The sequence below is a fragment of the Ursus arctos genome, unplaced genomic scaffold (genome assembly GCF_023065955.2).
Source record: "Ursus arctos isolate Adak ecotype North America unplaced genomic scaffold, UrsArc2.0 scaffold_1, whole genome shotgun sequence".
Taxonomy (NCBI): Eukaryota; Metazoa; Chordata; class Mammalia; order Carnivora; family Ursidae; genus Ursus; species Ursus arctos.
The window spans coordinates 53,434,011-53,446,215 of NW_026622763.1; the positions used below are offsets into that span (position 1 = coordinate 53,434,011).

At 35.5% G+C, this 12,205-nt stretch overlaps 1 protein-coding gene across 1 annotated transcript in view; it reads right to left on the bottom strand.

The window, feature by feature from the left end:
- Nucleotides 1-386: 386 nt before the first annotated feature.
- CIR1 (corepressor interacting with RBPJ, CIR1) overlaps nucleotides 387-12,205 on the bottom strand; it is a 38,152-nt gene continuing 26,333 nt past the window's right edge. Inside the window, exons 8-10 of the mRNA XM_026492531.4 lie at nucleotides 3,938-4,044; nucleotides 2,603-2,688; nucleotides 387-1,430 (exon numbers count right to left, since the gene is read on the bottom strand). Of these exons, the coding sequence (XP_026348316.2) occupies nucleotides 686-1,430; nucleotides 2,603-2,688; nucleotides 3,938-4,044 (938 nt within the window). The 3' untranslated portion in view covers nucleotides 387-685. The remainder of the gene's footprint in view (nucleotides 1,431-2,602; nucleotides 2,689-3,937; nucleotides 4,045-12,205) is intronic.

Below are 12,205 nucleotides of genomic sequence, written 5' to 3' on the forward strand. Positions count from 1 at the left end.
CCAAGGAATGCAGGTGGACTTCAGAAGCTGGAAATAAGCAAGCAAATGGATTTTCTCCTAGAGCCTCCAGAAGGAACCAATCCTGCTGACACCTTAATTTTAGCCCAGTGAGATCCAGTTCAGACTTCTGATCTCCAGAACTGTGCATGTGTGTTGTCTGAAGTTTGAGGTAATTGGCAGCACAGAAAACTAATATGTCATCCAAATGTAAATAGAACAAAACACCGGAAGGGAGTTTAAACATCTTAAGGAAACAGTGATCAAATCCACTACTGAATTCATACTAGAGAATTTCAACAATGATTATACTTTGCCTCAGGTAAATTCAAATCTTAAAAGTAATACATTTGAACAGGAAAAAAACAACAAAAATTAAATTATACCCATTCAGTGTACTGTCATTCTTTTAATGATGTTTCAGAACAAAGAAAATGTCACAGAGTTATATGGGGTTTTTAATCTAGTATAGGGCACAAGAAACATTCATCAGCAGAAAATATTTTTACAGCCCCAAGAGAGATTACTTACAAATATTTGCAAAGTTCATTCTTATAGGACTCATGTAGTTTTTGTATTTGATATGAGTTTTCAGGAATGGAAAATTAAAAGAGCTTTTTTATTAGAAAGACAATAGTATGTAATTTAGCCCTTGCCACAGGTACTCAATAAGGGAGTGGAGATATTTTTATTCCCAGGTAATTGTCACATACAGTCTCTCTTTATTCTCTCTACTTCTGCTTCGTTCTCTTTGCGTCACCCCAGTATGCCTGTCTCCTGGATTCTCTCTGTGCACCCTTCCTCTGCTGTATCCATCTGTGCCATGGCTTCTGGCGTCACTTCTTCCATCCCGCTCTTCACTAGGACTTCGCTGTTGCCGCTTTCTTATTTCTCTTTGCTTGTAACTGCCGTGACTTCTGCTTCGGCTTCTCCTACCCCTCTCATCCCTGCTCTGGCTCCTGCTGCTCCTCTCATTTCTTTCAGATCCTCTCTTCTCTGGGCTCTGGTTATGGCTTCTGGACTTTCTGTCAGAATCAGAATGACTCCATTTGCTACTCTCTCTAGAACTCTCTTGTTTTAAAAACCTAGGCTTTTCCTTGGCTTTTTCTTTGTTATGGTGACTGCTAGAAAGTTCTCCATGAAGTTTTCTCTTCTTAGACTTGTTCTTCTCTTCAGAATCACTCTTGTTATTCCCCGAACACTTATTTTTCTTTCTTTTCTTCTTTTGTATTTTCTTTTCTTTGTTGTCACTCTCACTGCTGCTTTCTGAAGTCTCACTGGAAGAGGAGGAGGAGGAGGGGGAGGAGGAGGAAGAGGAGGAGGAGGGGGACCTATTTTTATGTTTTTTGTGTTTACTTCTGCTCTTCTGAAGCTTTTTCTTTTTTCTATCTCTTTTCTTTTTCTTTTTTTTCTTCTCAAGCCGGTCCAATTTCCTGTTATTGGGAAAATAGTAACATACTACGTAAAAATAGTCCTTTTGTTGACACATATAAAATTTTAAATAGACAATATATTTTCTTCGACATTACTGAAGGTGGTATTCAAATATAAATGCATTCTTTATTAAATGACAATTTTCTTTTAAATTATTCGTCACACATAAAATTAAATGCATTAAGTCAATTCTCTCACTATACTTTCTTCAATAGTAATGACTATTAAAAAAATTCTTACTGAATCAGAATTTAAAATTTATATAGCTCTCTAAATAAACAGTCATCCTGACCTCAAGGAAGCTTTATAACATTAGTTACATGCGAATGTAAACTCAAATATGTAGCTATAATCAGATGAAAAATTAATGATATGTGCTATTTTAAAATATGGAAATACTAATCAATATTACATTATCAAAACTGAAGGGCCTATTCTCCAGAAATTCTAAAAAAGAATACACTTTACATTTTTTTGTGGTTTTTTTTGGTGATATAAATAATCACACTCAGTTTTCAACAACTGTTTAGATTTACAAATTAATTAGATTAAGACAATTCTATTATGGCATTCTGAATTTCTAAAGAGTACTTCACATTCTTAGAAGAGTAACTTGTTTACGTGTTTGAGTTACTCTGTAATGAAAATGTCTTCACTGAGGATTCTGTCCAGCCACTCTCAAAATCCACATACTGAAATATCATGAGCTCCCTCTATTGGACTCAGCAGACATTTCTTGGATTCTTTACTCCAGAGACAGTCTGTTTAACAAGATTCACGTTTACCTCAAATTTAAACATTTTTCAGCATTCCTCATAAAATCTTACAAAAAGAATAATGCATGGCCCACAGTATTTTATGAGAACTGGGTGCAAAGATATATACAAATCTATTATGAAAGTAACACCTACAAATAAAGCTATTTCCGAACTAAATGTCCTGAAAAGTACAATGATTTTGGGCCACAATCTGAGTATATAACCTTATGCTCATTTTCATATTATTGAAAGAAAGACAAAATTGTATTACTATAGCTGAAGAACAAATCAGTAGATGTGATGCATGGTTTAAAGTAGCTTCATAAGCTCTTAGGATCAGGGTTAAATATGATACTAAGATGAAATATAAGAAAAAAACCGTTGAATCCATTAAATATACACTTTTCAGTTACCTGAGAAGTTTCTGTTTTTGTTTGGTTGTTAGCGACTTTAAAAATTCAACTTCTGGATCTTCTTCACCTTCACTTGCAACATATTCCTGAATCAAGAAAGACATCAATAAATCGCTAGACTGCAAGACAAATTAGTTATCAGATGGGAAAGAAAATATTTACAAGTGAGAAATTTTGTTGTAGGGACATATTATAGATGAGTATGACATCCTGGATTGGGAAGTAGGGGGTGGGGGACGAAAAACCGTTTTGTGGTCCGCCTGCCAAGAAGGGTCATAACACGCTAAGAGGTTAAGAGAACTGCTGTGTCAGAATCAACACACTTTACCAAGAACAGTACGACAGAAAAACACAGATAAAACATTTATAGCATGGCTTCTACTCTCCATCTCTTGAGTTTGAAATTTAAACACTTAAACGTTTAAATATTTTATTTTTAACTTAATGAAATGTTAAAACCAAGAAGATCATGAACTTTATTTACTATTTATTTATTTGACAGAGTCAGAGAGCGAGAGAGCACAAGCAGGGGGAGTGGCAGAGGGAGAGGGAGAAGCAGGCTCCCCACTGAGCAGGGAGCCCGATGGAGAGCTGGATCCCAGGACCTTGGGATCATGACTGAGCTGAAGGCAGACGCTTAACCGACTGAGCCACTCAGGGGTCCCCGATAACGAACTCTATATACCAATATAGCAAACAGTACAGATATACGGTTATTTAGGTTATATGAACAGTCCCTAGCAGTGTTTGGAAAGTAATGTGCCTCTTTTCAGTGCACCACAAGCTTACGCCAGTGGGATTTTGGGTTTTAGTGTCAGTTCTGTCTCTAAACAACCATATGAGCCACAAGGGCAATCACTTTACTTCTCTGGGCTCCAGTTTCCTCATTAAATAAAAGAGTTTGCGTTAGGATTATCTACAACCCTTCAAATGCAACCACTTTCTGGATCTATGTACAGTTTAACAAATTAAGTACGTTTAAAATATTTTCTATAATTTTTAGGAGTTTGCTTCCATACACTTCTTCTCATTGGTTCTATCTAATGTAAGTTAGCAGGAAGGGAAAAAAACAACCTTATCACCAGTTTGGTTAGAGATTTTATCCACATAAACCTAGAGGAGCAGTTTCATTTATTAAAATACAGGTTTAAAAACAATTTCTCATTTAGGTTAAAATAATAAAGAATCAAAATCAAAATACATTTTAGGCATTTTCTTTGCTCTATCTTGCTTTCCTATGGATATATGCATATTGGAAGACATTAAGTAGCAATTCACAAGCAATCACATTTAGATTTACAGACATTTTCAGCTTACCGATAAAAAGATCATTACCTGTGATGGATCATTTGCGGTCAAGTTTCTCCCCAGTACATTTCGTTTCAGTGCAAACCCACTGTTTCTCATCTCCGCTATTAGCTCCGAGGGGTGCATCGATGGCCCTGTTCACAAAAATCGCAGTTTGAATGTATCATTTATATCTCTCTACCTTTTTTGGACTCCACAGTAGGAATGCAGTTGAAGCTTTGTTAAGTAAAATCACAGCTAAATCAACTCAATAATCTTCTGCTGTGCAAATAATCAGATATGATTTTCTAAAACAGCAGTCTGGAGATTCAGAATAGAAAATAATTGCATTTTTCTTTATGTGCTAGGGGATTCTCTTCTTATGTAACTTTGTCACATTGAAAAAGATACATTTAGATGTTATCTGCTTGGCAGTTTTTAGTATAAAATCAAAGAAAAATGGTAAAAAACTGCAATTAAACTTTAATAGTTATTCTCGCAGCAAGAATTCAATTTTAAAAAGATACTTTTAAAGGTACATGAACAATTTATTATTGTAGTTTCCCGTTCAAAATTCGTCATCCTTATTTATCAAATACCAATACTGAATATATTGCCATGTGGTTGCTAATTATCAACAGCACACACACACACACACACACACACACACACACGTATGCATGCATGCACACACATGCACACTGTGGGTCACTATTAAGTACTTCTGTTAACCTCCCATATATACACTCAGAGTTTGAAATGTCTTGTTATCATTTGGGGTTGGTGACAAACAATTTTAGGCTGGCTGTGTGTGTGTGTGTTGTATTTTTTACAAGCTGCTGTTTCCACTTCTGCAAAATCCCAAACTGAAAAGCAAGGTCCTTTTTGGTCCATAGTATACACTAAAGATAAACAATATGGACTAAAGATAGATCAATTAAAAACAATTAAAAAATGTCTGTGCTCTTCCCTCAAACATTATTATATTTACCATATGGAAGGAGAGACCTTTTCCTCTTTCTTTCATATTATATTTCAGTTTCATTTTGTTTTCCCTACAGGTAGCACATAAGGACATTTCATGAAGCTATTTAAAGTTTCTGGCCTAAATTATCTATACTGTCTTAAAATGAACTACCCTGGGTAATCTATCCAGAACATAAAGAAGAATAAGACAGTTCCTGCCAATAAAGAATTCATAAGGGAGGGTGGGGGGACAGAGAAACTTCAAAAGCAGATTCTTTAGTTTTTGATTAAATACTTCATCTATTTTTCTTTTCACTGTTTTACTGGTCTTTCACTAGTTACTTGCCCATTCACCTACATGTTACCATGGAAAACAAAAGCCAGTAAAATTCAAATCTGTCCACTTGTCAGTAGCATCTTTGGTTAAAAAGTTTGGTTGGAAGAGTTCAGGTGTATGTTACCATCTTTTATTAGAATCTATGGGCTTTACCATTCTGTTCATAGTACCAAGAACAACTGAAAGTAGGAACATAATTTTATGAAGTAGAAAATGTGTTTTCTGAAGTGTCAAAACTACATTTCCTTGTTAACTTTTTTTGATGTCAAATGAATGCAGAAAGCAAACACGCTAAAAGGATAAAAACTACTCCAGTAAAGGGCCAAAGAGCTTGGCCATTATGATGCGAGGTTACTAATTTAATCAAAAGATGGGTAATTTGAATAAGAAGTTTAAAAAAACCCATGCTTTTTACATTTTCATTATAGTGGTTAACTACTTCAAGAAAATGATCTCCCTTTTAGCCAGTCTAACAGGCTATACAGATTATGAACCAAACAGGATTCTTGCAGCATTTATATTGCTCCAAAACCTCAAGTGAACTCTGTAGTATGTATGCTTGGCATATACCCCCACACTCTAAGACTAAATACTGAGGGAACCACCTGACAAATAGTATTCAATAAACAGTAATATTATTATTTTCGCCAGTAGCTGTAAAACGCTTATGATTATTTTATGACATATTCTTTATAATTTAAAAAATGCTTTTAGAGTAATATTTTTCAAAACCCAGTCTTATTAATATATTCTTTTTCTAAAATAATACAATATGATTTTATTTATTTTTTTGTTTAACTATGTTCAAGGGAGTAAACTAGAGAAACAAATCACTGTGGGAAGCATTAATCTAAAGGAGTGGATAGCCTACAGGCTCTTCAGAAAACATCTATTATATTTAAACTATTTCCCAATACGGCCTTTTCCTTAATGTTGGCAACACATTTTATTTTTTTTAGCTGGCATATTTTATTTATTTTTGAGTATTTTTATTTAAATTCAATTAATTAACATATAATGTATTATTAGTTTCAGAGGTAGAGGTCAGTGATTCATCAGTCTTATATAACACCCAGTGCTCATTACATCACGCGTCCTCCTTAATGTCCATCACCCAGTTATCCCATTCCCCCAATCCCCCCTCCCTTATTCATATATTCTTATACTGAAACCTTCTTCTATCATCAAAAGTTCCGGGTTTAGAAGATGTGACAAGTCAGGTTTTATTAAGATATATTTAGCAAGATATCTTTATACTTTCCCTTTATTGTGACAGTGGCTATGAAGAGTTAAATTGACAGAAGTGACTCCAGCTCTCTGAGAACTAAAAATTTAGTTGATATAATAGATTATATAGATATGTTGAAAAAATAGATTTTACAAATATATTCAAAATGCAAAATGACTACTTTCACGTATAGTGCCTTCATAATTTAAATTACAGCTGGATTTGGGGCTCAGGAAATGTTTGGTTTGCTCTTAGATTTGCTATGGTTGAATAATTCTAGAGAATTCAGGAAAGGGGCTTTTGTTTTATGAGGGCTCCTTTCTAGATCATTTCAGTCAATCTGGGTTAAGCCTCCATAGCATGAAAACCGATGTTACGACTTAGAAAAGCAGATCCACTGAAGAAACCGTTTTCAACATTCACTAATTCTGCCAACTCTTTGCTGTGATATGGGTAAGCATCAGAATACTGATTGTGACTATGGTATTCAGTTCCATGTCCCAATTAGACCTAGACTATTTTCTACTAGAAAAATACCATGAAGTCAGTGTCTCAGGGAAAAAAAAAAAAATCCCAGAAGGCGAATTATGTTGTACAAAATTGTGTTTGTAAAGGGCCTAATCTATTCATTTAGAACATTCATTTTTATAGAACTAAGCAAAAATAATGGAAGGTAAAAAATATTCCATAGTAAAATAGATGTTTTTTCAGAGGATAATACAGGAAGTCAAAGTTCTGGCTATGAGAAAGGCCACATCACTGACTTCACAATTAGACAGCAGTCCCAAGTGACTCCCACAAACCCCACAGGAGAAGAAAGGTGAATGGTGAAGGCAAAGACAGTTGGGTTTCACTGCTAGCACTAGGTCCATCCGCTCTTCTGAAGGACAGATATATCTTCCTTTCAGTTCCTCACTCTTTTCAAATGAAATATTCTACAGTTTCATGGTATTTAGCCAGAGAAGGGAGGGCACTAAACTGTACAGTAGGTAAGGCTGTATTACAAATGCCTTTTCCTCCTTCCCCTAAATTTAACACACTAATTTAACTTATGGGATGATACTGTTTGCTGAAAGTATCTGCTATGCCTAAAGTGAATATAGTTTTGTTTGTTATTAAAGTGGTGACGGGGAGTCTGGGTGGCACAGTCAGTTAAGCTCCCAACTCTTGGTTTCCGCTTGGGTGGTGATCTCAGGGTCGTGAGATCAACTTCCTGTGTCAGACCTGGGCTCAGTGCAGAGTCTGCTTGGGACTCCCTCTCCCTCTGCCCCTCCTGTTGGTGCTCTCTCTCTCTCACTCTCTAAAATAAACAAATCTTAAAAATGAATGAATGAATGAATGAATGAAGTGGTAGAGGCGCCTGGATGACTCAGCCAGGTTAAGCTTCTGTTGATTTCAATCTTGGGGTCATGAGAGTGAGCCCTGCATCAGGCTTCATGCTGAGCATGGAGTCTGCTTCAGATTCTCTCTCCCTCTCCCTTCCCCTCTGCGCTTCCCCCTGTTCGCTTGCTTTTCTCTTTAAAATTCAGAAATAAAATCTTAAAAAAGATAAGGCAGTAATCAATTTTTTTCCTTCTCATTGTGTATTTTAACTTTATACAGTGAAAACCTTCAAACCTAGAGAGAATAATGAAATGAACCCTATGTACTCCTTACACAACAGCTTTGACAATTATCGGTATTTTGCCAATCTTATTTATCACTTCCAACTTCCTTTGTTTCTTTTTTGATAGAGTTATTGATAGAGATTTGATAAATCTAGATATTATTTGATAGAGATAAAATCTCATGTATCACTTTGGTATTTAATCACTAATAAACAAGGAGTATTTCTAAAAACAAAACCCTAACACCTTTATCACACCTGTCCATACTGACATTTTAAAAATATCATCTGATAACCAGTCAACATTCAGGTTGTCTCAAAAGTATCTTTTCACAGCTGGGATCCAAACAAGGTCCACGCACTGCATCTAGTTCATGTATCTCTTAAATCTCTCTCTCTCTTTCAATTGAGGCATAAGCGACACATACACTAAGTCTGTTTTAATCTACAAAAATTTCACCACCCCCACCCCCTACCTGCTTTCATTTGTTGAGAAAATGGGGCCATTTGTCCTGTAAATTTCCCACATTCTGGACAGTGGTGTCATTTAAATATGTTCTTCTAGTCACTGTGTTTCTGTAAGTTCATAGTTAGAGCTAGAGGCTTATTATTAAATTATTTTGGCATTGTATACCATACACTTTGGAGGAATACACAGAAAATCTTCTTAAATTTAGATTTAGAAAAATGACACTTAAAACAAACACATTTCTGGCTAATGAACTAGATAGACTAAGGAAAAAAGGCTGAGACTTCAACCCAGGATGTTTGCTATTACCATGTAGTCATGGTGACAGTGGTAGAACCTTAAAAATATGTGTTTAAAAATAAACCCCCAAACATTATCACAAATAAAATATATTATGATTCTTATTTCCATGAAATTACAACCTTCTTTCTCTCCTAAAATTAAATTGACTGTATCTAGTAAAAAAGCCACTCCCTGTTACTAAAGGTTGAAAGGACACATAGAGACACTGGTTATAGTACACGACTGGGAGGGAGATCTGGTCTAGTGGGAATTATCAAGAATCTTATATATGATTCCTAATATTACCTAACCTTTTCGCTTTTAAGAAAGCTTATAGAAAGTTATCTTAAAAAAAGCCTGAAAAAGGGGGCACAGTAGGAACATGCAGCACAAGTCCCAGGGAAAAAGTGAACAAAGCTATTAATAAAGTGTGTGGGTGATTTTTATTTATATAGATGAGAATGTTTTATGTATGATTTTCTAAAGGTTATGCAAGAACCAATTGTACTGAATTGTAATAAAACTGCTCCATACTGGGAATTTTCCTGACACACTGCCAGTTCAGCTTAGTGGAGGCTGGAAACAATAGGGTTTCTTATTGCCCTTATCCCAAGTTCATACTGAAGACAGCTAATTTGATCTATATTAAAACATACAATGTAAAGGAAAAATTAAACATTTCATTTTTGTCTACGTGTCTAGAAAATACACAAAAACAAGGAAAAATAAAACTTCTCTTATTGTATGCCAGTAAAGAACACTATTTATTAAGAACAATCTTCCCCTAACAGAATTAATAGTTAAAAATATATGACCTACATTTGATTATATCTTCAACTTAAATTATATGCAAATATTTTACTGATGATACATCCAGTGATAATAAAGTGAATTCACAGTCCATAGAGGACTAAGAAAAATCATTTGTGCTGTGATGAACATGAAGTATTAGAAGTTAGCCCATGTTTTAAGTCTGAAGTATATGAATGCCCCTGAGAGAAAATACGAGAGCTCTCGGAAATTATTCATCCATGAACCTCAAAAAGATTATGCTGAGTCAAGGAAATCAGACACAAAAAATACATACCATATGATTCCATTTATATGAAGTTCATGAACAGGTAAAACTAACATATGAGATTAGGAATTAGGGGGTGCCTGGGTGGCATAGCGGTTAAGCGTCTGCCTTCGGCTCAGGGCGTGATCCCGGCGTCATGGGATCGAGCCCCACATCAGGCTCTTCCGCTATGAGCCTGCTTCTTCCTCTCCCACTCCCCCTGCTTGTGTTCCCTCTCTCGCTGGCTGTCTCTATCTCTGTCGAATAAATAAATAAAATCTTAAAAAAAAAAAAAGAAATTAGAACAGTATCTGTGGGTACAGGAGGCTGACTGCCAAGGGACAGAAGGGTATTTCCTAGGTTATGGCAATACTGTGCTCTGTATCTTGTCAGAGATATTGGTTACACGGGTACATACATCTGTAAGACTCAAACTCTACCCTTAAGGACCAGTGCATTTTAAAGAAAGTTACACACGAAATTTTAAACCAGTCAACAGTAATTACTCAATGAGCACGTTATTATAGACTCTCACTACATTTCCGTATTACATCTCTCTCTAACTATGGAGAGAGACCGGCATAGGAAATTTCAACTAATTCATCCCTACTATATAAAATAGAAAGTGATTTTAAAAATCAGTATGTATTACTGAGATTATTTTATTTCATTACGCCTCTTGGAGACCGAAGAATGGAGAACTTAGTTTTTGCCTTCAAGCTTATAATCTTTTGGGGAACACTAGTTTATATCAAAGAACAGGAAAAATATAAACTGTAAATCTGTTATGAGATCTATTCAGAGAAGATGATAAACAGTGTTTGTAATAGTTAGCAAAACCTTTCCATACAATCACTAAACTGTTATTTGCTAAGCACGTACATTGTGCAAGGCATTGGGATACTAAGATAAGATACAGTTCCTAATTCAGAAAAGCTTAGATTTTCTAGGAAAGAACAAGAAACTGAGCTTGATTTTCAAACTCTCATACGATTCAGGAAAAGGTAAAAAATAGGGCATTCTAAGTGAGTGGAACATGATAAAGGTTGTTAACTTCATTAAGTTTGGTTTGTGTAGCAGAATTAATATTTACTAGGTGGACTACATTTCATTCATTTTCCTTTTCCAGGTAATCACTAGCTAATTTCCTTTACTTGAAGCTGGCAGACCTTGAGTAGATGGAATGATGTTAATAGGAAGAATCATGTAAAGGAGAGTTATGACTATGATCTGAGAATCGTAATACCCCTTAGAGATTATGGAAAGTGTAGGCCCTATTGCCCCACGCACGCCTTTAACACAGATCAGAGTCATTTACTGATAGAACGGGATTACAATTAATTTGTTAATGTCACTGGAATTTCAAGGCCTAGCCACTGTAACAACAAATTTAATCACTGAATTATAATAGTGTTTATAAATAGTCAGAAATGCCTTAACCATTGGTAATCACTTAAATAAAACAGCCAAAATTTAAAGTATTCATCAAGAGCACCATTTTGACCTCTGAAGCACCATGACTTGACAAGTTTTACTGAATTATCTCTTTAATAGGTCAATATTTCTTTTCAGCTAATTAGCTTCCACATGCACTAAAAAAAAAAAAAATTGGTTCCTGACTGATCAATTACATGAAGGAGAGAAATGGTGCCTAACTTCACTTCCTTATTTTGAAATCAATCCTTTATTAGTTTTATATCTGCCTATTTTAGGAGTTTAGCTCTTTTTTTTTTTAAAGTAGGCTCCACACCCAGTGTGTAGGCTTGAAGTCATGACCCTGAGAGTTGCATGCTCTACTGACTGAGCCAGCCAGGTACTCCCAGGAGTTTAGCTTTAATAAGATTCTGGTAACACAAATACTTTTTCTGCAGTAGAATTATGTTGGAGAATTAAACAAAAATTCTGCCATCAGATGTAGGTTTATCTTAGTAGCTATGCTGGTAGGATTCAAATTCTTCAAGGAGTTGCATAAGGAACTCTGTAACAGATTCAAGGGAGATTTGACAGATGGGCAACTGAGTTTATTATCTTTCTACAGAAAGTCCCTCTAGCATGCTCCTAGGTATCTTTCTAGCAAAACTTATGATCAGACAATTATTTTGTGAAATTTCCCAAACATATTCTCAAATGACAAACTGTTTTCAACATAAAAAGCTGATGAAGAGGTGCCTGGGTGGTTTAGTCAGTTGCGTGTCCAACTCTTGGTTTTGGCTCAGGTGGTGATCTCAGGGTCATGGGATTGAGACCCACATCAGGCTCAGCGTGGAGTCTGGTTGGGTTTCTCTAACTCTACCCCTCCTACCTGCTCTCTCACGTGTGCATGCTCATGCTCTCTCGCTCTCTTTAAAATAAATGAATAAATCTTAAAAAA